The sequence below is a fragment of the Phyllostomus hastatus genome, unplaced genomic scaffold (assembly GCF_019186645.2).
Source record: "Phyllostomus hastatus isolate PE091 unplaced genomic scaffold, TTU_PhHast_1.1 phas_scaffold_78, whole genome shotgun sequence".
Lineage (NCBI taxonomy): Eukaryota > Metazoa > Chordata > Mammalia > Chiroptera > Phyllostomidae > Phyllostomus > Phyllostomus hastatus.
The window spans coordinates 73,223,223-73,250,280 of record NW_025334041.1 but is presented as its reverse complement, the minus strand read 5'-3'; the positions used below and the strand labels follow the sequence as shown (position 1 = coordinate 73,250,280).

General features: G+C 45.8%; 1 protein-coding gene across 1 annotated transcript in view; it reads left to right on the top strand.

The window, feature by feature from the left end:
• The first annotated feature begins 291 nt into the window (after positions 1-291).
• TCF7L1 (transcription factor 7 like 1) overlaps positions 292-27,058 on the top strand; it is a 148,642-nt gene continuing 121,875 nt past the window's right edge. The window contains exons 1-3 of the mRNA XM_045828540.1: positions 292-858; positions 942-1,005; positions 1,242-1,369. Of these exons, the coding sequence (XP_045684496.1) occupies positions 640-858; positions 942-1,005; positions 1,242-1,369 (411 nt within the window). The 5' untranslated portion in view covers positions 292-639. The remainder of the gene's footprint in view (positions 859-941; positions 1,006-1,241; positions 1,370-27,058) is intronic.

The following is a 27,058-nucleotide window of genomic DNA, read 5'->3' as shown; positions in this document are numbered from 1 at the left end:
TGGAATCTGTGCGGAGTTCTGGGGGTTATTGGGAAGAAAGTTAGGGGCTGCCTAGGGGTAGGGGCGGGACTCCAGCGGTACTCGGGCGGGTGGGGGAGGGTTGCTGGGGGTGCGAAGGTGGGGCGCCAGGGAGAGTCGGGGGGTGAGGGCGGGGCGCTCAGCGGGGAGGCGCAGCCCCCGGAAGGTGTGAGCGAGCGGGTGTGCGAGTGTGAATGCTAGTGTATGTGTGTGCGCGCCGGAGCTGGCAGGGTTCCGCGCGCCGCGCGGGTGTCAGCTTGCAGCCCGGCTCCTCCCTCTGGCCCCCCTGCCCAGCCCCGGCGGGCCCTCCTTCCTGCCCGGCTCGCCCCTCCCCGGCGGGCCAAGTGCTGGGACGCCCCGGCGAAGCAGGCGGCGGCGGCGAGTTGGGGAGCCCTGGGCTCGGCGCTGCCGGAGGGGCCCGAGCCGAGCCGCCCCCGCTCGGCCCGGCCGCGCCGGCCCCGCTTCCCGCCGGACCACGCCCTGTCAAACTTTGTTGCTGCGGCCGCTGCGGCGGCGAGCGGAGCAGCCGGGCGAGCGGGAGGGAGGGGCGCTGGGCCGGGCCGGGCCGGGCGCGGGCGGCGCGGGGCTCCGAGAGCGGCGGCCCCGGCCCGCGGCCCCACCATGCCCCAGCTCGGCGGCGGCGGCGGCGGCTCGGGTGCCGGGACGGCCGGCGGAGGGGACGACCTCGGGGCGAACGACGAGCTGATCCCCTTCCAGGACGAAGGAGGCGAGGAGCAGGAGCCGAGCAGCGACAGCGCCTCGGCGCAGCGGGACCTGGACGAGGTCAAGTCGTCCCTGGTCAACGAGTCTGAGAACCAGAGCAGCAGCTCAGACTCGGAGGTAAGGTGGTTCCGGCGGCCGACCCCAGGGGACCCCGGCTGGGCTCCCGCTCACCCGCCCTCGTCTTTGTGTCTCCTCTGCAGGCGGAGAGGCGCCCGCAGCCCTCTCGGGACGCGTTCCCGAAGCCGCGGGACTATTTCGCCGAAGGTAGGTCCTGGCCCAGGCAGTCCCCATTCCCGGGCCTCGCGGTGCCCTGAGTCTCAGTTCAGGCAGTTCCCGGTTCTCCGCGCTCCTGTAGCCGTGCCCCTGCTCACCGCCCCTCTAGGCGGCAGCGGTCCTGGGGCGCGCATGGGGGCGCTCGGGTCCCCTGTCCCCGTCCAGGGGCCCCTGCCGTGGCGTTGTCGTGGGAGCCCGGCCTTACCCCTCCTTGATCTTGCCCACAGTGAGAAGGCCCCAGGACGGCGCGTTCTTTAAGGGTCCCCCGTACCCTGGATACCCGTTCCTGATGATCCCGGACCTGAGCAGCCCGTATCTCCCCAACGGACCCCTGTCTCCCGGAGGAGCGCGCACGGTGAGCGCCTGTCCTGCAGCGCCGGGGCCAATGGGAGGCCCGGCCGGCGGGATGCGCCCCCCGCTTGGCGACGGGGTGGGGGATGGGTTCGCCCGGGAGGATCCGGGGCAGAACTCCTTTGCGGAGTTGAACGACTCCGTGGCGGCTGAACGTTAGGCTGCGCTCGCCAGTGCCTGGATGAAAGTAAAATTCTTTTAAATTTCCCCCATTTTTCTGGGGAGAGGCTTGGGAGAGCTCTTCTGGGGTCTTCCTTGACTTCCAAAATAATTTGGCTCCCATTAAGGACAAACTTGGATTTTTGCCGGCTTTGGGGTTGGGGGGTTGGGTGGGTCTCGTTTTCCTTCCTGGAAGTGGGTCAGCTTTCCCTGGCAGTTGGGCGATGGGGCCTGGGAGCCGGGTTGGCGACGTTGCCCCCCTCCCCCTCAGTTTCACAAGGCCGCTGCGAGTTGGTTTCTAAGAAACGCAGTGTTCGTGGCTGGTTATTCACACACCCCTCTCCCCACCATCAACCCTCGCACGGTGGCCTCAACTTTTCTGTGGAGCTCGAGATTTTAAACTCGAGGGCAACCCGCGCAGCATTCTTTAAGTTGAGGAACTTGGCTTCTTCCCCCGCTTTGTTGCTGACTTTTCTCATTTAAAGCAAGCGCCGCGACACTTTAAACCTGTTAATGGGCGCGCATTGTGTGCTGCGCGCTGGCATTTAGAGCCGTGATTAAGCAAATTGACCCGGCCCCAGACGCCGAGCAAATGAGGGCGGATTCCTGCTCCTTCTCGCTGGCTCTGAACTCCCGCCCGCCAAATCGCGGGGCTGACTAGGCTTTGTGTTCCCCGAGCCACCTACCCAGGGCCTCTGCCCAGGTGCTAGCTCCGATGAGCGCCTATCCACTACGTGCTGGTTGTTTATTGCGTGCAGCCCCTTGGGCGCCACGCACGGTAGTGGATCTCTGCTTCCCACCCAGCCTCCCCAGTGCCTGCCAGTTCTTTCTTCAGTTGTGGGGCGAGAGGTGTTGGAACTTCAGGACCAGGGCCAGACAAACTCATTTTGTGTTCAAGTTGTCCTTAAATAATGATCAAGATTAACGGGCTACCTGAAATAGGCCGGGTGCTAAATGGACGACCCCTGCCATCACGGTCGGTGGAGAGCAGACACCTCTGCGGTGGGTTCAGTGGTGCGCTCTACTGGCCAATTAAGATGTGGGAGCGGAGGTGGGGGGCTCAGGCCAACTGAAAGGGGAGTGGGACCACACAGCCCTCACTGGTCAAGCAGGGAAAACCTGTGACTTTGGCCCTGCTTTGGAGCATCCCAGAAAGTCCTGAATATAATTTGGATATGGGTATCTCTGGCTGTTACTCTTTCTTGTTCATATTCAAAGAAGAAAGGTGTAAAAATTGAGCGGTACAAGCTATAGCGACTTTGTTTAGGTTTTCACTGATTCCCTCACGTGTCCCAGATGTAGTTCAGTTCTGAAAGTTTTGGTGGAGTTCCTGCGATCTTGTGTGTAACAGGGTTATGCTACCAGAGTCTCATTTTCCCATTTCCCACTGGATGTCTGGAAAGAGAGGAGTCTGGAGGCATTAGCCTCTGTGGGGGAGCACTGATCCAGGGCCTGGTGCAGATAAAGTCACTAGACAAGTCCCAGATATGACCGATTGTTTCCCTCCAGCGGGCTCTTCCTTCAACCTACCCATTTCTCATTAGGGTATTTGGAGCCTTTCTCTTCCAGTGGTGACTCTGACAACTGCTGGTGCCCAGGGAAGAAATCCAGTGGGACAGATACTCTGTTTGTGTCAGTCCCCTCCTTCCTTCTACCACCCTTCCTTCTTTCTACCACCTTACATGTTCTTTTGCCTAAAAACTTCCAAGACCCATTCTTGGTGATAAGGAGGATGCCTGATTACTAAATCCAGGCCTGTGTGGGATTTTCGGAGCCCTCCTTAGGGAAGCTGACCTTTCCTCTCTGTGTGCCTGCTCACCTCTGCAGCTGTTCCCTGCCCTGACCCATGTCGCCAACCCTGTTTCAAGCCTCTGAGGACACTCACCCTCTCTGTGTTGCCGCTTCATAAGGGACTTAGTATGTCCTGGCCCACTCTCATACCTACATTCTGTCTCCCTGGTGATTTGTCGTTGCAGAAGTTCAATTCCCCCATTGTTTCTGTGCTCTTTAAATGCCTATCACTGTGTTAGGCCTGCCTACTTACAAAGTTCATTGATGTATGGGGACATTTTCTGCAATTCAGTCAGCTCAATAGAACCTGCTCTTTGACCCTATCCTTGGGCATCATGGGCTGCAGCGAAAGCAACTGAGGAAACCCTTAAGCACTTGTCTAGACTATATAAGGTTGAGGTGATGCTTTCCTCTGGGTGATTATATTAATGTAGCTAATAAGATTCTCACTATAGGCAAACTATAGGCCCTCTGTTGGGGTCCCATCCTCTTAAAATGGATGTAAGATACAGGGTGGAAGAAGGGGAGGGAGGTGGCTGAAGGGGGAGAGGGAAGTGCCTGGAAAATATAATATGGTCTCTCTCTGGTGTGTAGGTCTGTGTTTCATCTTTAAATTTCACAGCCTTAGGCTTTGTTGCTCTAAGGCCTGTGAATGGTATAAAATTTGGTGACTTCAGTTCTCTGTCGCTCTAACACTTCCTGGAAATACCAAGCAAGAAGCAAAAGGGAGGATTAGCTGGAGTGTTTTCAGGGTGTTAATTGACCCCGGGAATAACAAGCAGCAGAGCTGCAACACCCTTACCACTGGCATAACTCCTGCTGTGATGACTGGGGGCTGGGCAGTTCTGTTGTCCGGCCATCTCCGCCCCAAGCTTTACCTTTGCCCTCCACTCTGGTTTGGCTGGGAGGCTAGGAAGTGACCTCTTCCTGAGGTTCTTTAGGGAAGATGTCCCCTTAACTGGGGGTGTGCGCCAAGCCTCGGAGCTGTGATTCTTTCTCATCTGGAGCCCTGGGGACGCTGTGGCCTGGGAAAAGAGGAATAACTGTCACAAACCATCTCTCACTTCTTCATATGATCATCCTGAAATGAAACATTCATTCCTGAAAAGGCTTCACAAGTTTACTAAACCACCTCGGTGCTGTTGACTAGAATTTTGTTAGGAAAATGTAAGTCAGCTCAGAAGAAAGTGGATGTCAAAAATAGTTTGACTAATAAGAGCCAAAAAGAAATTGTTGACTGTGGTTCGGTGAGCTAGCTACAAAGTGAGAGAGGACAGTTTGACTGTGACCACAATGAGAGTGCTAATGACATTTTGGAAAAGCAAACCACTTCTAGGTAGATTGCTAGGGAAATTTATAGTTTTTGTATCCAGTTTATAAATTTAAGAGCTCTCACACAGCTCAAGCACCACTTCGCTCACACCTTTCTCAGGCCATCTCAACTCAAGTTTCTGTATGAAATGGTTTTGTTCCCCAAACCTGTGTTTCTTTTTAAGTCCTTCCTATCCCACTGCTTTTCATGGGTCATCTTGCGGATATGCTGGGTGCTCCTGATTTCTTTCTAAACAAAGAATCTAAGCTGAAATCTTTGAGTTAGTTTAAAGCAGTTGTCTGTTTTTAGGAGTTGTATGTAAAAGCTAAGTCAAACCTTTTCTTATGGAAGATCAGGCTGCTTTTGGTAAAAATTCTTTTAAGCCATTTCACCTAAATATAACTCTGCTCCATTTTTTTTCTAAATATAACCCAGGGTTTAATGAGGGTTTTCCACATGGAACAAGCTTTTTCGAGGGCCCAGCCTGTGTTGTTGAAGTTTTGGCACTTGGATTGCTGGGGTGACAATTTGTGACAAACCCTGTGGAGGGACTCAAATTTTGTCAGTCTTTTATTTGGATGGGCAGACCTGGCAGGGGATATCAGCTTGCTCGGTTATAATTTTAGAAAGTTAGAGGTTGGTCTCAGTCTTCATTGATCTCACTTCTATGGATTCTTGAGAAAGTAGGCTAGCACACACGCTAACCTTCAACAGAGTATCCCAGCCTTTATAATGATGTGCAAAGTTAACAAAAAAATTGTGCATAAGAAGGAATTTAAATAATTAACTCATTAGAAAAATCTATAATGCAAAGATCCTACTTATATTCTAACTGAGAGCCAACTTTTACTTGCTAAATTGGGGAACTTTAGATTGGCATCCTTAAGGTGTGACTCCTCAACCTAAAATGATGTTTATTGAGAACCTGTCATGGACAATGGCTAAGGGACTGTGGGAGACCGGATGCATTAGACCCAACTTTAAAAAATGAGTTAGGAGCCCTGGCTGATGTGGCTCCGTGGGTTGAGCACCGGCCTGTGGAACAAAGGGTCACAGGTTAGATTCTCAGTCAGAGCACATGCCTGGGTTGCAGGCCAGGTCCCCAGTAGGGGGTGCACGGGAGGAACCTCACATTGATGTTTCTCTTCCTGTCTTCCCTTCCTCTGTCTAAAGATAAATAGATGAAATCTTGAAGAAAATGACATGATTGTCTAGAAAAATACTCAAAAGTCTTGGAAAAAATGAGTTAGGAGGAAGTAACGTTAGCACAAACCACTGTAATACGAAGTCTACGTTAAGAGCCCATAAAGTCTAGAGAAGAATTTTGAGAATTAAGAAAATAGGAAGATTGTTTGGGGCCAGCCAAATCAAGGAAAACAGGTAGAGGAAGTTGCTTAAACTTGTTCCCAAAACTCACTCATTCTGTAATTCAGAGTAATTCTTATTGATCGTCTAACCACTGTGCTGTACACCTAAAACTAATATAAAATAACACGGAATGTCAACTTTACTAGAAAAACATTTAAAAATATGTTTAAAAGTAATTCTTGTTAGTAATGAAACACATAAAGAGTGCAGAGGTGTTTAGGGTGAACAGTGAGGCTGGAGCCAGCACGGGGAGAGCAGAGGCTGGGAGGAGGGAGGCAAGTTCAGGGTTGTCAGGGGTAATGCCAGCCGTCCTGTGTGCCTGAAAGGATAAAGGGCCAGACCTTGAATGCCAATGCAGGAATCGGGTCTTATTCAAGAAGCAACAGAAAACCATTGAAAGTTATGCTGGGAAGTGATATGACTCACATATGCTTAGAAAGGTAATAGGTTTTGGAGGGAGAGGGCCTGGAAGGAGCTAGAAGAGTTAGAAGATTCGCAAGAGTCCAGGGGTGAGATGAAAACGGCTTCAGAGTATCCAAATAGAAAGGATGGGAGAAACTGGGGTGGTTGGTTGAATTTGTGCAGGGAGGGCAATACCATAGGCAGAAAGTGGCTGTTACCCCAATGAACTGGGGTCTGAGCCCCGGTGACCTGGGGGAATGACTTCTTGCAGGTGGTGCCCTGGCCTGCTGTCTTTGCTGCTGGACAGATACTCTTGACTCTTGGCAATGTCAGTGCCCACATGGTCTGTGAGAGGCTATCACTTAGAGAAACTGCTAGGTTTCATTGGAGACTCATTGGTTTGAGGGGATATTGAGGGAATAGTTGCAACTGGAGCAACTGGTGATGCTGGGGAACAAGAAGAAGGAGAGGATGCTCAGGGTAGAGAAGGAAGTCACTGAAGGAGGGTGGAAAGGAGCACTTGCCAAGGTGGGAGGAGAGCTTAGGTACTGTGACATCATGGCAGCTGGAGGGAAAGCAAAGGGGAGGGGTGTCTTCAGTGACAGATGCCACAGAGGGGACAAGAAGATGGAGGGGTCAAGAGAGGCTTTGGGAATTCACTAATGAGGAAGTTATTGGTGCCCACCAGAGAGAAGTATTCCAGGCAAGTAGTGGTGATAAAGATAGGGAGGCAGAGATACCAGCTCAGGGCTTCCCCATCCAGTGCCGGGCAGGCTGTCCATTGGAATGGTCCTCAGTATAAATCACCCCTCGCTTCTCAGCCAGAACGCCAGACCAGACTCTCTCAGTGGCGAGCAGCCTGCTCCCTACCCCTCTGTACCTTCTACATTTCACTTTCTGTCCTACCATAACCTGGAAGATGTTGAAAACCCAGATGTCAGACAACCGTTTAAGGAGAATGGCTGTGGCATAGAGGGGGAAGGGAGGAGCCACAGGCTTTGGAAAGTATATTTAGGAAGCTGGAGTGGAGTTTGTAGGGGCAGTAGGGTAGCATGGAAGGTGAATGGAGGAAATGGTAGGAAGAAGAGGAGAGGAGATGGAGAACTTAGGAAAGAAGGTAATTGTTTTCCTTTGTTGATGAGGATGCTTGACAGTAGGTGTTCTCCCAGTTTTGCAGAGTAGCCCAAGAGTGGAAGGTGAGGGTGTAGAAAAATGCAGAGGTGGGGTTGTCAGAAATTGAAGAGGGGATGCACTGGATAGTGGATGGCTTTGAGATTCTCAGCAAAACCAAGTTGGCTTGGGTGAGGGTCTTGAAATTTTGTTTGCAGTAGGGAGACTACAGGCCCCTTCTCTGTACTCCCATTATAAATCTGAAAATGGGGGGCATCGCTCAGCTACATGTTAAGTAACGAAACACTTGTGCATTGGTTGAAAGATATGGCATACTTGGGAAAATTTTCCTATTTTTATTGTCTGGAGCTGGCTGAATTTGAAGGTGGTCGGAGATGGGAATCAAAATACAACTCGAATGCAGTCAGCAGCAGATATTGGGATGTGATAAGTAATCTGGGGTGGGAAAGGGAGGACTGGCTGCTTAAAGGCATGTAGTAAACTGCCCCAAAGTGGGTAATAATGTATTTTTGGAGGAGGTTTTTATAAGTTCTCTGTTTTATTATCTTTTCTCAAACTGGATTGGACTTAGGGAACAATGAAATAAATGCAGTCTCCAAAACCTTGGCATTCGGAAGTGAAGAGAACGTCAGGGGAGTGGGGGGCGGGGCCGTGTCCCCTGGGACTCGTCCCCTGGGCCGCTCAGCAAGCAGACGCCCCTGGGGTGCAGTGCAGCTTCTTTCTGAGAGTTAGGTGTTGGAGGTGATGAGTTCCCTCCATTGACAGATACCTTTAAGGTTCTAAAATAAATTTCAGAATTTTAAATCTTTCCTTTTCATCATGTTCATAGCCCAGAGATTTTCACTGGAAAATGAACATTTATCTTAGAAATACACTTCAAAGTTTGACAGTTATAAAAATGTTTTCCTAAACATGGCCTTTTCAGGAGTTTTTGTGGAAGTAATGAGGGGTAATGCCTCTAGTTACCTGGAGTCCTCAGGACGGAAAATGAACTCATACTCAGAGCTGTTATAGCATTTTAGAAATCTTAAGAGGAGAAATAAGGTCCTAAGTGTTCGCCCTACTTGTAGAAAGTAAACATAAAATATAAACAAAAGATTCACAAAAGAAGAAACTACAAATGGCTTCCGAATACTTGAAACTGTGTTCAATCTCCCAGGTAATAAAAAAATGCTAATAAAGATGAGAATCACTTTTTGGCCCACCAAATTAACAAAGAGTTTGTCTTAATAAGACTTTTGCATGCTGGCAAATGTTTGGTAAAGTGGATGCTCTCGTTTGCTGTTCTTGTAGCAATGCATTGCCAAGTTCTTTGGAAAGCACTTGGCAGTGCATTGCTACTAAAACATTATTTTCATTATTTCTGACCTGCTAGGAAGTAGATACTTTTTATTCCCATTTCACTGCTGTGCAGACAGACTTGTAGAGGTCAGGCATCTTGTTCAAGGTCACACTATTGGTAATTGACAGTGCATAGATTTGAACTTGGTTGTGAGGCCAAAGTCTATGTCTTCACATTCCACCCTTGTGACTTTACACAAATGTCTGATATAACTAGCTCCTCCTCCCCTTGGGAGAAGGGCCGCTGACCTTTGTTTCCCAGTTCAGAAATCCTGGTGTAGTTTCAGTTGGGGTGGGAGGGGGGTGGATTTGTTCCAGCTTTACAAAGTGGACCTGGAAATGTACCTTCCCAAATAAACAGTTGTGTAAGTGAGCAAGTGGCTGTGGTTTAAGTTGTTCTTCCACTACTATACTCCAGAGGAGCGAAGTAACCTTTAGTTACTTTAGTAGTAGAGGAGCGAAGTAACTTTTAGTTACCACTTTAGTGGTGACCCCAGGAGCTTCACCACATTACCCTCTTTTAGAGGAATAAGTGGTTATCTACTAATATTTGACCTCTTTTGAACTTGTGCACTGTTTTTCCTTGTTGAAATCAGTGCATTGGAAGAATGCTCACGTGTGTTTTTGGTGTGGAAGAGGGTGGGAGGAGCCAGCTGGCTCTCTTTCAGCAGTTTGGATAGCAACATAGTTGGGTTAACAAACCAAGCTCTGGGGAACCAAGTGTACAGACATTTTCTTATTGTTCATTTTATAAAATATTTTATAAATTGGTTGCTTTTTAAAAGTTCTATAAGTTAAAAATCAGTCCCAATCATTTAGAATTACTTTAGTAAATTGACTATTAAAGACATAAGTACTGTCCTGGCTGGTGTGGCTCAGTTGGAGCGTAATCCCATACACCAAAAGGTCAGGGGTTCGATTCCCGGTCAGGGCACATACTCAGGTTGCAGGTGCAATAGCATGAAAAGAATGTCCTTGGGTGAGGATAACAAAAGGAAAAGAAAGAAACAGATGGACCTGATGATAATGAAGAAAAACAAAAGAAGTAAGAATGAGTGGTGTGAAAAGCTGATCAATTTACAAGTCCAAATTTGTTGGATGTAGTGATTTCTGATATTTGGAACTATACTCTTCTTCATAAATTCCAAAAAGAATATATCATAATCACTAAAATCAGTTGGATTTTATAACACATACCTCCTGGGGGTGGGTTGAATGTTCCTCCCTGAGATTCTTGTACAAGGTCCCATGAAGGTCCCAGCATGGGTTCTCTGTAGCCCTCAGAGCCGGAAGGGGGACCGTCCAGCCCACCCACTGGTGAGGAGCACAGGCTCAGGGAGACAGTGGCCTTGCCCCTGGCCGCACAGTTATGGGTAGTGGGAACAGGACTGGAGCCCAGCTGTGCTCCCTGGAGCATTACCCTCCTTGCCACTTAGGGTAACCCGCAGCGAGCCTGGCAAAAAGCAGTGCTGCAGGAAAAACTGCACCGCAAAATACTTCTTTTTAAAAATATATATATAATCTTTATTATTTTTTTCCATTACCATTTGGTCCCCCACAAAGTACTTTATTAAACTGTAACACATGACCTGGGATAAGTGATTCACAGACATTTGTTGAATGTTGACAGCATGAATATTCAAGCATCAGTATTTTTGAAAACGGCCCTGTAGGCACCTGCAGTGTTCCGGGGCACCGTATCACACTGTGCACGACTGTTTCCCACATTGAACACATGCACATCTGCGGTTACAATCTGTGTTACCCATGGGGAAGCTGAGACTGAGAGAGTAAGTGAGGGACCTAGAGTCACCTCTCCAGAAGGTGGCAGAGCCATCATTCCAGCCACAATGATGCAATTTCCCTTCTACTGAAAGTTTCACAAAGAAATGGCATGTACGTGTACGGTAAAAGATGACTATTGAGTAACATCTCTGTATTCATTCTTTTCTGTGGCATTTCCACCCCTTTCACTTAGGAGGCACTTTTCACTCCTGCTTCTGCCCAAGGTGGAGTCAGACCCCCTTTTTTGTTTATAATTCTTGCTTGAGGACATGTTTATTGATTTTTAGAGAGAGGAGAAGGGGGGGGAGAAACATTAATGTGAGAAACATTGATTGATTGCCTCTCCTATGCGTGCTGGCCTGGAGTGAACCCTCATCCTAAGCACATGTGCTAACCGGGAATCGAACCCGTGACCTTTCAGTTATCAGACGATGCTCTAACCAATTGAGCTTCATTGGCCAGGCCTAGAGTCAGACCCTTTTAATGGCTAGTCTCTTTACAGTTTCAGAGATGGCGATCATTGCAGTCTTCATCTTTCTTTGCTTTTCTGTGCTCTGCAGCTCCATTTAATCTATATTTTCCTTTCAATTTCCCTTGTGTTTTTCCTGTGACATCTTGAGATGGTAAACTTGGTTCCTTAGATACCATGATATCTAATATTATTTACTTTGTTAAATATTTTATTTATTTATTTTTACAGAGAGGGGGAGGGAGGGGGAAAGAGAGGGAGAAAAACATTGATTTGAAAGAGAAACATCAAAAGGTTGCTTCTTGCACGTTCCCTACTGGGGACCTGGCCGACAACCCAGGCAAGCGCCCAGACCCAGATCGAACCACAACCTTTCAGTTTGTGGGACGACACCCAACCCACTGAGCAACGCCAATCAGGGCCGATATCTAATACTCTATGTGCACCTGTTGACTTGGTCTATTGCCTACTTCCTACTCCTGCCCAGCCCCACTTTCTTGTACAGGTGTGAATATTATAATATATGTAAACTGGATAAGACATTGCTTATTAATTATATTATCTATTTAAACTGTTTTCTAGGTGAGATGCATATGGGAGGAATATTAAAGATACATGAGATAACACTTTATACTTCTTTTACAATGTCAGCTTTCCTGTTATAAAATGCTTGTCAGGGAGAGAGACACTGGTGCTGAAGCTTTGGAATGGGAAATAGGTTGTCTTCAGAAGGGTGTTCTCATGCCCTCCTAAGGAGAGTTAATGCAGCAGGTGGTGAGAGTCTGGAGTTGGGGGGCTCCTTGATAAGCAGTTGCACCGAAAGAGAGGGGAGGGGAAATGGGTGGAGAGAAGCCCAAGGCCTGATGGATGAGGAGCATAGCATACCCCACTGACAGGCCATCCCTTTCCCTTGGGGTGCCAGTGTGTTCAAGGGGTGTGGGACTCGGGTTTGGCCACAGGCCCTTGAATCCCAGTCCAAGCCATGGTCTGGCTCTGCACCCCAGAGCTGTCTTCTGCAAAATGGAGATAGTGTTAATAGTTGAGGGTCACTGAATTAACATTTTGGCTGTATGGGCTGCATTTTATTTTATTTATTTTTTAAAGGATTTTATTTATTTTTTTAGAGAGAAGGGAATGGAGGTAGAAAGAGAGGGAGAAAAACATCAATGTGTGGTGTCCTCTCACACACCCACAGCTGGGGATCTGGCCTGCAACCCAGGCATGTGCCCTGACTGGGAATTGAACCAGTGACCCTTTGGTTCACAGCCCATGCTCAATCCACTGAGCTGCACCAGCCAGGGCTGGGCTGCATTTTAAAACCAGGATTTGTCCAAGGCTAAAGCCAAATGTCAATATTGTAGAACAAATCTCTTGGACATAAAAAATAATAAATGTCATCAAAATAATGTACAGAATTATTATCATTTTATTAAGATGTTTGGTGACCAACAAATTTAAGCCAATATTTTAATAAGTGGATATTTTCTTGCAGCATTTAAAATGTTTTTATAAGAAATGATTGAGTGGCATAGTCAGGGGAAACCAGAAGTACTTGAACAAAAGTAATTGGTGCACCAGCTTCAGTACTTTGTGCAGGCTTTAAATTTACATGGTTATCAGTTCCCTTTGCAAAGATACACATATCACTGTAACAGAATGGCCAGTTTGCGTACGATTTTTAAAAAATATTTATTTATTTATTTATTTATTTTTTAGAGAGAGGGGAAGGGAGGGAGAAAGAGGGAGAGAAACATCCATTGGTTGCTTTTTTTTTTTTTAAAGATTTATTTATTTATTTTTAGAGAGGGAAGGGAGGGAGAAAGAGAGAGAAACATCAATGTGCAGTTGCTGGGGACCGTGGCCTGCAACCCTGGCATGTGCCCTGACTGGGAATCAAACCTGTGATGCTTTGGTTCGAAGGCTGCGTGCAATCCGCTGAGCTACGCCAGCCAGGGCCACTGGTTGCTTCTCATACATGCCCTGACCGACCCTGCGACCCAGGCATGTGCCCTAACCAGGATTGAACTGGCAACCTTTTATTTTGCGGGATGAGGCCCAACCAACCGAGCCGTATTTGTCAGGGCTCTGCGAGTTCTTGATCAAATTGACTATCAACAAGATGATAAATATATATACATACATATACACACAATTCATATATGTGGAACTTGTATACATTCGACCCTTGAACAACATGGGGGGTTAGGGGTGCAGACCCCCACCCAGCCATAAGTCCAGGTACAACATTTGACTCCCCAGAAACTTAACTACAGTTGGTCCTTTGCAACTGCAGATTGGAATGTGAAAATACCGGTTTCAGTCAGTAGTTGGCTGAGTCCTCAGATAGGAAACGCACAGTTGCAAACTTTAAAATTCCGTGTATAGCAGCCCCTGCACGTTTCAAACCCATGCTCAGGGGTCAGCTGTGCATGTACAGGGTAGGGCACAAGTAGGTTTGCCGCTGTCTGTATGGGAAACAATACACCAATTAGTAAATAATAACACAAGAATAAACAGTTTTCTGCACTCACAGCTGCAAACCTACTTGTGCCCCACCCTGAATCTATAGGAATTAATTTAACTTTTTATTTTGGAACAATTTCAGACAAAGATGTGAAATAATATGAAGAATTCCCATGTAGTTTTCTCTAGATTTCCCAGAATGTTAACGTTGACCACATTTCCTTTATCTTTCTAACCTTCTGTAGCTTTTGAGAATAAGTTGCAGGCTCAGTGCCCCTTTATTCCTAGATAACTTCATGTATCTGTTCTTTTTTTCTTTTTTAAAGACTTTATTTACTTTTAGAGAGAGAGGAGGAAGGGAGAGAGAGGGAGAGAAGCATCAGTGTGCCAGACATAATTGACCAATTGTCTCTTGCATGCCCCCAACTGGGGACCTGGCCCACAACCCAGGCTTATGCCCTGACTGGGAATTGAACCAGTTACCTTTTGGTTTGCAAGCCATCACTCAGTCTGCTGAGCCACACCAGCCAGGGCTTTTTTTTTTTTAATTGAATTTGTTGGGGTGACATTGGTTAATAAGATTGGGGTGTACAATTCTATAATACATCATCTGTATATTGTATCGTGATCACCACCCTGAGTCATTTCCTTCCGTCACCATTTATCCCCCCTTTACCCTCTGACCACCCCCCAACCCCCATGTGTATGTTCTAAAATCAAAGATTTACTATGATATAGTTATCAAAATCAGGAAATTAACACAGAGCTAGTCCTGTTGTCTCATCTGCAGACCTTATGCAGGTTTTGCCCGTTGTCTTCCCACTGTCTTTTGTAGCACAGGGAAACGTCAAACCCTTTTGGGGGGGGCGGTGCACATGTTCCGCTTCACTGTCTCTTTAGTCTCCTTCGGTCTAGGACAGTTTTTCCGCCCGAATGTATCTCTTCTGTTCTTGACTTTCGGAGATTACAAACCACTGATTTGGTAAAGGACGCTGAATTCTGCCTTTTTCAGATGTTCCTTCACTAGCAGATTCAGGTCGTTGTATTTTGGGCAAGAACACTGCAGAGTGGATGTGGGGATGCAATGGGCTTCCAAGTGTTTCTCCCAAGGAGCCAGCAGTTTTCCTGTTACAGGTGATGTTGCTTTTGATCACTAGGTAAAAATAGTATTTGCCAACTTTCTGCAAAAGAAATTTCTAGTTTTCCTCCCTGTAATTAATATGTATCCTGTGGGGAGCTCCTTTGTGAGTATATGGATATCCTATTTCTCACCAAACTTTCACCCACTGGTTTTGTTTTCATTGGTGTTTCTTGCCAGAACCGGCTATTTCTGTGGTAGTGGCCAAATTAATGGTAGGATTTTTAAAGTTTGGCATTGTAGTTCAGGAACAGTTACTTCTCGGTTATGAAAGTTGCTGGGCTGTTTCTGTGACTCTGTAGTATGTTCGTGAATATTAAATAAGATGAAGGAATTTGCTCCCTCATTTTTTAAATAAAAGTTTCTTTTATAGATTTTTATAGTGTTTATTATGTCTGAATCAAAGAGGGTTTGTCACAAAGTATTGATACATAGTTTTGAAACCTTGTGAAATATTGAGGTAGCAAATTGACGTTCAGCTCTGCATTCTCAATAGGATGTAAAGAACTTCCTAATTTGGTTTTCAGTTTTTTATCAGATGCCTCCTGTGGAGTTTCTCACGGTCTAGATTTTGTTAAATGCAACCCGATGATATCTTTCAACATGTTTTTCTGTCCCCTGTAGTTTTTGAAAAGTGTTAGCTTGATTTGTATTTTTGATCAAGCTTTGGGGTCTTCTCTTTATCTCTCCTTTTACATTTATTTTTTTCAAGACTTTCAAGACTTACATCAGGAGACACTTAGCATCAGGTTGTCTAATATTAGCAGCCGCTGATGATCATCAACCACATCCATTACTTCGTTAGCAATTTCGAAAATGGTGATAGTCTATTTGCATCATTCCTTCATCTATCAGCTGTGATGTTTTTAAAAGAAACTACCCCTCATCAACTCTTATTGTACTAGATTGGCCACAAAGTCTGTTTAGTCTTTTTGTAAAATAAAAGACACATTTTTTATTTTCACCAATAACTATTTGTTTGGACATTTTGAGTATGTCAGCTATCTCCCACTGTTGGCTTTTAGTGGGAAGAGGCCAGGGGTGCCGTTAAACACCTTCTAATGCACAAGACAGCCGCACAGCAAAGAATTATGTGGCAAAAATGTCAATAGTACCAAGAAACTTTGCAAACCACTTTTACATGTTCAGTGAGTCGTAACACCTTCTCCATACACTGCACAAATCTTTTTTTTGCTTTTCAGCTGCATTTTTACCTTTCTTGAAATAATAAAGTATAATATGCAAAAAATGTTTTATATTTTCTTCAGCCTTCAATATTAGAGTTGCTGCACAAAAATTCACCAATTTTAAAAAAGATTTTAATTATTTATTTTTAGAGAGGGGGAGGGAGAGAAATGTCAATGTGTGAGAGATGCATTGATCGGCTGCCTGTCACACGCCCCCAACTGGGAACCTGGCCTACAACACAGGCATGTGCCCTGACTGGGAATCAAATCGGCAACCTTTTGGCTGGAGCTCAATCCACAGAATCACAGCAGCCAAGACAAAATTCACCAATTTTTAAAAATATATATTTTATTTAGCCCTGGTTGGTTTGGCTCAGTGGATTGAGTGCCGGCCTGTGAATCAGGTCACCAGTTCAATTCCCAGTCAGGCCCCTGCCTGGGTTGTGGACCAGGTCCCCAGTATGGGGCATTCGAGAAGCAACCACACATTGATGTTTTTCTCCCTCTCTTTCTCCCTCCCTTCCCCTCTCTCTAAAAATAAATCAATGATTTATATATTATATAAATCAATATATTTTATTGAGAAAGAGAGGGAGAGAAACATCGATGTGAGAGAGCTACATGGGTACGGCTCACCTCCTTGCACAACCACAGCAAAAATTACAACTAAACTACTCAATAGCTATCACCTAGAATCATCAGAAAATTGAGCTGTATGGAAATCTCACACCCAAGGAATTAAAGAAGTCACATTCATCCAGATGGATAGAGGGGTGGAGACGGGGAATGGGCAGTCCCATACCCAGGCATGGTAGATAAAAATGGGGAGGATCCCTTAGGAGTGAGGGATCCCTGCCCTACACCAGAGCACCCAGCCCAGGGTTCCAGTGCCAGGAAGATAAGTCCCCATAATTTTTGGCTGTAAAGACCAGAGGGGGTTGGGGTGGCAGAAGAAAGTGCAAGATTCTCAGGCATCTTCTCTTAAAGGGCCCACAACGGACTTAGGACTTATGTAGACTCACCCCCTCTGGGCTTCAGCATGGACAACAGCTTAAAGAGCACTGGTGGCATACAGGGAGAAATTGAAGTGTCTGGCATCAGAGCAAGTGCTGGGGGACAGCTTCCTCCTGGACAAAACTCCAGAGGCAAGGCAGCAGCCATTGTCCCCTTTCTGAGTCCTCCCCCCACACAAAGCCACAGAGCTGTGGGACCATATCTAAGACTCCATCAACTTGGTTCATGTGGGTTGCCCCGCTGGGGTGTCTACTTAAAGGCATCCAACTTACTGATGCACTTTTTAAAAATAGACCATACTGCTAAGACAGGGAGTAAAAGTAGCTCTACTAATAACAAGGAGGCTTCGAAAATGAGGAGACAAAGAAACAAGTCCCAAATGAAAAAAAAAAAAACAGATAAAAACTTCAGAAAAAAGAGCTAAATGAAATGAAGACAAGCAATCTATCAGATGCAGAGTTCAAAACACTGGTTATTAGGATGCTCAAAGAATTCACTGGGTACTTCAACAACATAAAAAAGACTCAGGCAGAAATGAAGGTCACACTAAGTGAAACAAAGAAAAATTTACAGGGAATCAGCAGTGGAGTGGATAAAGCCGAGAATCAAATCAATGACTTGGAACATAAGAAAGAGAAAAAACATTCCATAAGAACACTAAGGAAAAAAGAAGAATCCAAAAAGCAAGAATAGGCTAAGGAGCCTCTGGGACAACTTCAAACATAGCAGCATTTGAATCACGGGTGCCAGCAGGAGAAGAGAAAGAAATTGAAAACTTAATTGAAAAAGTAATGAAAGAAAACTTCCCTAAGTTCATAAGAAAATAGACATACAAGTCCAGGAAGCACAGAGAGTCCTAAACAAGATGGACATGAAGAGGACCACATCAAGACACATCATAATTAAAACGCCAATGGTTAAAGATAAAGAGAGAATCTGAAAGCAGAGGGTTACCTACAAAGGAGTTCCCATAAGATTATCAGCCTATTTCTCAAAAGAAACTTTTTTAGGCTAGAAGGGACTGGCAAGAAGTACTCAAAGTGCGGAAAAGCAAGGACCTATAACCTAGATTACTCTATCCAGCAAAGCCATCACTTAGAATCAAAAGGCAGTAAAGTGCTTCCCAGATAAGGTAAAGCTAAAGGAGTTCAATTATCAAGCCATTATTATATGAAATGTTAAAGGGACTTATTTAAGGAAGGAAGATAAAGATCATGAACATTATATTGGCAATAAATTTACAACTATCAACAAGTGAATGTAAAAAACTAAGCAAACAAACACAACAGAACAAAATCATAGATATGGAGGTCATTTGGACAGTTATCAGCTTTAAGGAGGAAGAGGAACAAGAGGGGAAAGTGCAGGGATTAAGAAGTACAAATTGGTAGATACAGGATACACAGGAGATGTTAAAACAATATAGGAAATGTAGTAGTCAAAGAACATGTATGCATGATCCTGGACATGAACTAAGGGGGGGTTGCTGGAGGAAATGGGGGGCAAAGGGAGAAAATTGGGAAACTATAATAGCATAACCAATAAAATATATTTTAAAAAAGAAAAAAAAACTAAATGAACTTTTTGGCCAATCCAATAGTTACCTTAGATCAGAGGTCAGCAAAAACTAAGGTCCACAGGCTACATCCAACTCAGTACTTATTTCTGTAAGTAAAGCTTAATGAGAACATGGCCACGTGCATTCATTTGTAGTTTGCCTGTGCTGGTTTTGCACTACAAGGGCTGAGTTGAGTAGTTACGATGAAGCCATATGTGGCCTACAGGTTTGAAAAGATCTGGCACTTTACAGAAAACATTTTCTGACCTGTGCTCTAGATCATCATATGGAAAAAGCAATGGAAGTGCTTGATTCTTTCCCTTTATTTACTTACCGGTTTTCAGTTGGTTTCCTGTTACCCTTCAAAGGTAACCCATGAAGTTATTTTTTGAAATATAAACTGATGTACCCACATCTATGTATTATATATTTCCATCCATTTATAATTATCTTTACTGATACTCAAATTGCCCTGTGTTTAGTGGAAGCTCCTTCGGGTTGGCCCCTGAATCCTCGTGGTCTTTGATGTTCCCTGCTTACTGGAATGGCAGGTCGTGCCAGGATCATCACCCACGCATTTCCTGCTCCAGACCTGGAGCCAGACTTTTCTAGAAAGAACTCTGATTCCATTTTTAGTGAAATAGGTTACTTAGAAACAATAGTCTGAACAGTAGGGGTGCCTATACCGCTCCTAAATGGTACTCTGTTTGTTATGAGAACACCCAGCATTCCCGTAGAGTTTAGAAGTACAGTTGACTCTTGAACCACACAAGTTTGAACTGGGCGGGTCTACTTATTTATACGCATTCAAACTCACGTTGTTCAAGTCAACTGTAGAGTGTGTGCCAGTTGCAATTTAAAAGAACACTTTTTTGCTCTAAAAGTATATAATCTCTTTTTAAATGTACTGTTCATTGATCCTCTTTATTTAATAGCAGTACATTAGTTACTTTCTATATAAAAATATCTTTCATGCTTATATTTTATTCTTTTAATTAAAATACACACATACTTCTGCCAGCTGATAGCATTCGAACAGATAAAGCTCATAAGGAGATTTTCACTCAGGTTACATGTAGAATACTTGCCTATTTTTGAGAGGGCATGTTGAGATTGTGGCAGCAAATCCAATACGCTTTGTTTCCTTATTTCTCACATGGCCACATTCATGAGGTATGTTGGTCACCTCTGACCACATGGTCGTTGGTCAGCTAGAAGCCCAGGTCTCTCAAGTTGGAGCCATCGTTGAGTGGCAGATTTCCATGGAACGCTGAGTCAGAGGCCATATTTTGATATATACCCAGGACCTACCTCATAGTTGCAAAGATTAAACAAGGTTATACACAGCATGTAGAACAGTGTCTGGTACACACAGTAGGGGCTTTGTTAAGGTCAAGTTATCATTTGCTTTAGTGGTTCTGGGTTTTCAGGATCTCCCTAGCCCCTTTAAAGTTTAGTCTCCATACTCCACCATTCCCTCGGCACTTACTCATATTTAGTTTTGGAATTCTAGGTCTCTGGGATCCATACGCTTTGGGACTCGCTGTCATATTTTCCTTTAGCTTTCTGTTGCCTCTGGCACAGTGCCTTGCACGTAAAATCTGCATGTGTGTGAATACTTGTTATTATTTATTTACATTCCCCCTTTTAATGCATAGTATGTAATAAACAGCAAAAACCTGTCTTCCTCTTGGACATTTTTAGGGGAGCACGGGAAATCATTGTTTACTTCTAGTATCTTTTAGGAAATAATCTTTGGTAAGTTAATCATTCATGGTTGATCATTTTTGTTATACTTTTCATGAAAGTTTTCTCAATTCATGCCAGTATTAAGGCTTATACATACTTTTAAAAATAAAGTAGATGCCTGTGCTAGAGGTAGAACTTCTCATCTCCTTCACTAGTTTGTAGCTGTGGACTTAATTTCATCTATGGTAGTGGGAGATGTGGATGCCATATGTTTTAGAGGCCTGTGCCAAGGAAAACACTTCAGAATTACATTAGCAACTCCAAGGTATTTTGGCTGTTCTGAGAGGACACGTGATAGTTTTCCGGTTACATGAACAAGAGCTTTTGTTTTATGCAGAAGTTTCGTATAGGCTGTGAGAACAGTAGTGCCTCTATCAGCATTTCCCAGGGTGACATCCTTGGGATGTTAATATCGGGTTGGCCAGAAAGTCCATTTGGTTTTTCCATAAGATGGTTCTAGTAGTGCTTAGTTGTCTTTAACTTCATTCAAAACGATTTTGTTAGATTGTATTGTGACAGCTGTTATATCAGGTGCTTTAAAAAAACACACATCAAAATTGGTGAATTTTTGTGTAGCCATTTTAAAATTAAAGATGGAAAAAATACACAACATTTTCAGGATATTATGCTTTATTATTTTAAGAACGGTAAAAGTACAACTGACACGCAAAAAAAACCATTTGTGCAGTGTATGGGAGAAGGAGCTGTGACAGATCGAATGTGTCGAAAGTGGTTTTTGAAGTTTGTGCTGGAGATTTCTTGCCGGACGATGCTCTACAGTCAGGTAGACCAATTGAAGTTGATAACGATCAAATCGAGACATTAATTAAAACAATCAGTATTATACAACATGGGAGATAGCCGACATACTCAAAATATCCAAATCAATAAAGTTATTGGTGAAAACGAAAATTGTCTTTTACAGAAAAAAGAACTAAATGAACTTTTCGGCCAACCCAATAGGCAGGCCATCCTAGGCCTCATTTCTGCAGAGCTTCTCATGCTCCATGAATCTCTTAGAGGGGAGTGTACTGTGTAGGGCCCCTCAGTGTTCCTGTATTTGGAATACTGCCCTCCACGCCATACCCCTACCCGTAGAGAAGTCTCACTTCATACTCCTTGCCCTTCAGTTTACATGCAGTTTCCTGCTGCAAATTCTCAGCTTCCTGCACAGGAGCAAATTTCACTGCTGGTAAATACGTGGCCTAATAATTATCAAATTGATACACACTCTGTTTCTTCTGGATCCTGAGCCTGCTGAAGAAGGTAAGGAGATGGTCTGTTTTGTTCTCCGTTGTACTCTCAGCACCAGGCTTACGGAAGGTCCTTAATAAATATTGGTTTGATGAGTGAAGGAACCACAGACCCTTTATTTCCAAGTAGCATCTCCTGGGATCAGTGCTCTACAAAACCCACCTTGGGAATTGTTCATTGGTCTGTGGTACTGCCTTACTTAGTACTTCATTTTCAGTGTGAACAATTAGAATGCTGTAGATCTTCCTAATTCTGCTTAATTTACTCAGTGCCTCCAGCTAGCAGGGAACCGTCAGTGTATTTAAAGATGAGGCTAAGTGCTTGAAATAACTTGTCTCAGTGGTCCGCAGTGAATCACCCAGTATTAGGGCCTTAATTTCCTGATACCTGTCTAGGGCCCATTACCCAGAGGCCCAGCTGTAGCCCATTCTCCGTAAATAGGAATCAGTGTTTAAGACTGGGGGAGGGGGAATCAGATGCCTCTTTGTATACTAATTAACAAAGTCAGAACAAAAGGCCCAGCTTGGTTTTCAAATTCAAGCTTGGCTCGTATGTGTCCTCAGTGAAGATTGTGATCTTGGATAAATTAAAAACAAATGTTAAAAAAGTCATAATGAGATATAAAGGGAGTTCAAGATTCTTGTTTTTAAAAGTTCGAGGTAAACAGCATTGTCTTTGAAGCACATGTTCATCTCCCCTTTACCTCTGTGTTCCATTTTTGTGATTACTCTTCATTTTGCATTAAATTAGCAAGGTTGGTAGATACGTACCTATGGTCTCCTGTCTGTGTGTGCAAGCCTCGTTCTCCAAGCCACTCTGTCTTCTGAACTGGGAAAATAGAAGTTTAGTCAAACCCACTAACACGTTTGGCAAAATGCCTTCTTCTTAGGAATGACCCCCAGCGGCCTGCTGCCCGAGGCAGCTCCCTTTCCTCGGAGTGCTCCAGGCGAGGGTTCCTGTGCTGGGGAGGGAGCGCACACAGAATCCCCCTGTGTTCTCCTCCCCCGGCCAAGTTCCCCAGCACATTCTTGACTGGAGCTGGGAGCCGGGGGCCTGGCAGGTTTAGGCACTAAATGGGACTCTGTATGTATAAGCCAAATTAAGTCTGCAGGCAGTCTTTACGAGCACAGTAACCATTTTACAGATGTAAAGAAGCTCAAGAGTACTGTGTATGTTTATAGTCTCGATCCCCGTAAAGTTTCCAGGAGCACATTGCAAGGGCTCTGTACACAGAAATTTAGTTCCCTTGTTCTCATCCTGCTTACCTCTTCACTCTGTCACAGTACGCATCGTATTATTACATGTGTGTCTCTTTTTTTTAAACAAGAGACATTAGAGATACAAAATGTTGGGTTTTAGTTACAGTTGAGGAAACTGAGGCCTAGAAAGGTGAAGAGAATGTCTAAGGTCACCGAGCTGGTGAAAAACGTTGCAGGACTGGTACCTGAGTCTCTCCTTTCTCTGAACAGTACTTTTTGCAGCGATAACAGTTTTATTCTCTGAGTGTTTGCCTGCGTCCCAGAGAAGTGTTGGGTACAGAAACTCATTTAATCCTCCAAATGACCCTGCAGGTGGGACTGTGGTTATTTCCGCCTCATTCTAGAGGAAATCAAGGCTCAGAGAGGCCAAGACCCTCGCCTGCATTCACTCAGCAGTCCAGGGCGGAGACAGGCGTCATCCACAGACTTGCCCAGCTGCTGCCCTGGGCCCCTCCCTGGGCCACGCTGGTGGCTTGCGTGAGCTCGAGGGCTGTGGCCTGCACAGGTGAAGATGCTGAACTGGGTGACCCGAAGATTCTTTTCAGTAGTTGTGTTCTTAGGCTCCACTTTGTAAATGGTTGGTAATGCCTGAACTTTGTCTCTAAGAAGCCCAGAACTATAGAACCTGTAGTTTCCAGCCTCATTGACCTTGGGTGAGTCCATGGCATCTGCTGAGGAGGCATCTGGGTGGAGAGCAGTAAAGGTGGTGGCAAATTGACTTGCATGGGCTCAGGGGGAGCTGGAAGAGGCTGGACAGAAGAGACCCTGACTGGCTTTCCTGCCTTCCCTTCCTTCCTCCCTCCTTTCCTGCTCAGGGGAGGTCTTGGGGTTAGTAAGAGGTGAGGGGCAATTAGTGGTAATTACTCATCATTTGTGCAGACAGCAGGCATGGCTTTAGAAGTGCTTTCTGGGATGGAGAGAGGCTGGGGACTCGTCAGAGGGTTGCATGGAGGGCCCAGAGGAAAGCGAGCATTCCTTGGGACGGAGGGAAGGCGCAGAGTCACCTCTTAGAGAAGTCAGCTTTAGATGCTCCCAGGTATACACACGGAACCAGCCGCACAGCCGTGTGAGCTCAGCCCTAGCTGTGTGAGCAGAAGGCAGGGGCGGCAACTGGGGGAGCTGTGGGAAGCTAGGCATGGCCCACAACGTCGGCCGAGAGCCGCCCCCAGCCTAGTCCAGGACTCCTGCCCCTGTCGCCAAACCTCAGGCACCAACCGGCCAATGGACGGACTTCATTGGCTTCTGTGCCCCCTCTGGTGTGTGCACCTTAGAACACAGGCAATCTCTTCCCCTCTGTCCTGTTGGGTTTGGTGTCCAGGGGACCATTACATGTTCCGTGTACAGCTAAAACCTGTCCAGAGCTTTGAGGCCCCCACTTTCCCGTGGGCTGTGTTAGCACATTTCAGGTGTCTTTTGTTGTGGGGAGATAGGAGCCTGTTAAGAAATAATGTATGACCAAATCTCTTGCTGAGAAATATTTGAGGAACATAGAAAGCAAGCCCACATTTCAAGTCCTAAGAAAAATTGTTTGAAGTGCCAAAATCACTGTAGTTTAGGCTAGATTAGTTTTGAGGGATGATAAAGTTTCCTGTCTCCTCTTGGAAAAAAAAATTCTGGGGTTTTCTGCTGTGGATGTATCTTTCATCCATGTGTCCTGCTTCAATAAAATGTTATTATGCCTCTCTCTCTGTAAGTGGATAATTGAGCAGAATAGCAGGCTGATTTATCTCTTGGTTGGGCCTGCGGTAAGGCCTGGTTCTTTGGAAATGGCTCAAAACCAAACAGCCACAGCTCACCTGCAGAAGGGCCTCCTGGCACCGAGACAGGTCGGAACCCCTGCCATACCTTTCCAACTGTCCCTAGGAAGGCTGTTCCCACCCTGACGAAGGTCCCAGTTATTGACCAGCTGGGCCTTTATATCTGACTGTTTCCATCTCTGGTACAAATTGTCTTCCCTCGGGCCAGTTTCTGTCTCCAAGTGGCTGTGAGGATGTGGTAGTACAATCGGACTTTGTGGTGGAGGAAGGCTTTGCAAGCGCCCTGGAAGGTGGGGTTCAGCCTTGTGTAAATAAATAGCAGCAGGCTTTAGCTTCAGGAAAAGGGGATTCCTGGAATGAGAGAGACTGGCGCTCAAGACAGGAAACTCTTCCTGGCTTTTTTGCAGCCTCTGCAGCTTCTTCTACCCTGTTGTCCTTTCAAGTGGCCTTCGGCCAAGCTTGCTCTTCTCCTGGAGCTGTCCTGACTCCCAGAACACCCTGGACCAACCACTGACCCTCAGGGACCAGCTCTGTACCCCTGTCGTCATCCACAAAGACCCACTTTGCCCCATGTGAGGCCTATTCGCAGCCTGCCAGGTCTGGCTGTTAGCTGCTCTTGTCATTCAGGAACCAGTCAGGCAGGAACCCCCTCCTCCCCACCGCCCGCTTTGTCTTTTCTCAGCACCTTATGTGTCAGTCATTGTCTGCTGCCCCTGCGATGTCCCCTCCAGAATGAACCTGGAGACCATGAGAGGCATCTGTAGCTGCCTGCTCTCTCTCTGGAAGATCTGGTGGGAGGTGAAGAGAAATGGGTATGACCGTTCCTACGGCTTTCCATGCACTTCCTGCCCTGGCTGGTTTGGGGTCTGTTCCCATATAGGCCCTTCAACACCAGAGATGGGAGGAGCCCTGAAGAAATTACAGACCATATTCAGGCCTTGTTGGCCCAAGGCCCGTGGAAGCCTTGATGAAGGGGATGCTCAGGAGAAGTGTGACATCTGGCTCTTCAAGGCCACCTCTCAGCAGGCCTGGTTCCGAAGCAAATACCCTGCTGGTCACGCTGCCCTAGCAGCCCCCTCCGGTCATGCCAGTTTCCTTCTGCCCCTCACAACATCTTTCTTTGCTCACTCTCTCCATCTGCTGCCTAGGGGGCCCAGCTTCCTCCCAAAGCACATCTGTCACTGTGACTCAGTCCTCCCCAGGTGCTCTGACTGATGGTCACTTGGTTCTCTGGGTGTCAGAGCCCGTCAGCCTGAGGAGAGCCTTGGCTAGTGGGTCCAGGTGGAGCCCCAGGGCACGGCCGCGTTGTCACAGGGAGGAAGGGCATTAGCCGCCCTGTCCTGTCTCCAGTCAGCACTTTTCTTCCTCTAAAGGCTTTATTGTTGATTTTTTTTCTTTTAAATCTAAAAAATAAAAAATGAACATACAAGAAAATTGACTCTGGTGCTCAGTTTTATGAGTTTTAACATGTACATCTGTATAACGGCCATTATAGTTTCAAGTCCCTAAAATTCCTGACCCCTCTGGGGTCATGCCCTTCCTCCTACCTCTTGTCCTTTGGCAGCCATGGCTCTGTCCTCCAACTCTCCCCAAGGATTTGTTGGCTGCATTGTGCGCATCTTCTCACAAATTTTTATTGGTACCTATTAGTGTCAGATAAAAACATAAAAATCAAGTTCACTCTCCTGAGAGCCTCCCACATTCCTTCACCCCTTAGTCTAACTGTGCTGAGCTCTGACACCTCAGGACTCCTTCGTTATGGATAGGTCAGCATGACTTAACCCAGCGTCCTTCCTCGGCATCCCCTCAGCTCTGTCTGTGGTGCAGTAGGTTACCTATTTCATCCCCGTTTCCCTGCTTGTAGTGAAAACACTCCTCTTAGCCCAGTGTTCAAAATTGTGTTACAGGAAGAAGCAGATGAATTCTAAGTTTCAAGGAATGCTGTCTTTAATAATAACCCTACCAAGAGAGAAAGATGAGTTGGAAGAAGGTGTACAGGAAACTCTTGACAATGGATTTGGGCCCATCTTTTAAAGTCCTGGTACATCTTAAAAAAAAAAAAAGAGTTGAGAGGCTTAATTTTTGTTCTAGTAGATCATCAAGAACCCACAAATCGTTCCCGTTTAACTGTAGTAAGAGTGGTGGTTGTCAAGATCCGACGGGGCTCCCCTTGCTGGTTTGGAAGAGTTAGGTCCACAGACATGCGACGTGGCTTGGGGCATATGCCCACACCCATTTAGCTGAGGATTCACCATCCACCTTGCTCTCAGGAAAAAGTCCACTTCCCTTGCCCACCTGCTCCTGAGTACAGTAACAGCTCCGACTCAGGAGAGAGGTTTTTCTCCTTTAATGAAGTGTTTATTCCTGAGTCTTCAGGACAAGTTGCAGTTGCCCGGTTTCCTGGTAAATTTTCAGATTCTCTGGTGGTTTGGAGGTATGAATGAACTCAGGATATTTTTTAGGGTAAATAAAATCTATAAAATGTGACTTGGGCGCTTGGTTTTCGGTGCCAGAACTCAAAGTGATTGGCCCTTGTGAGGGGAACAGAAGTCGGTC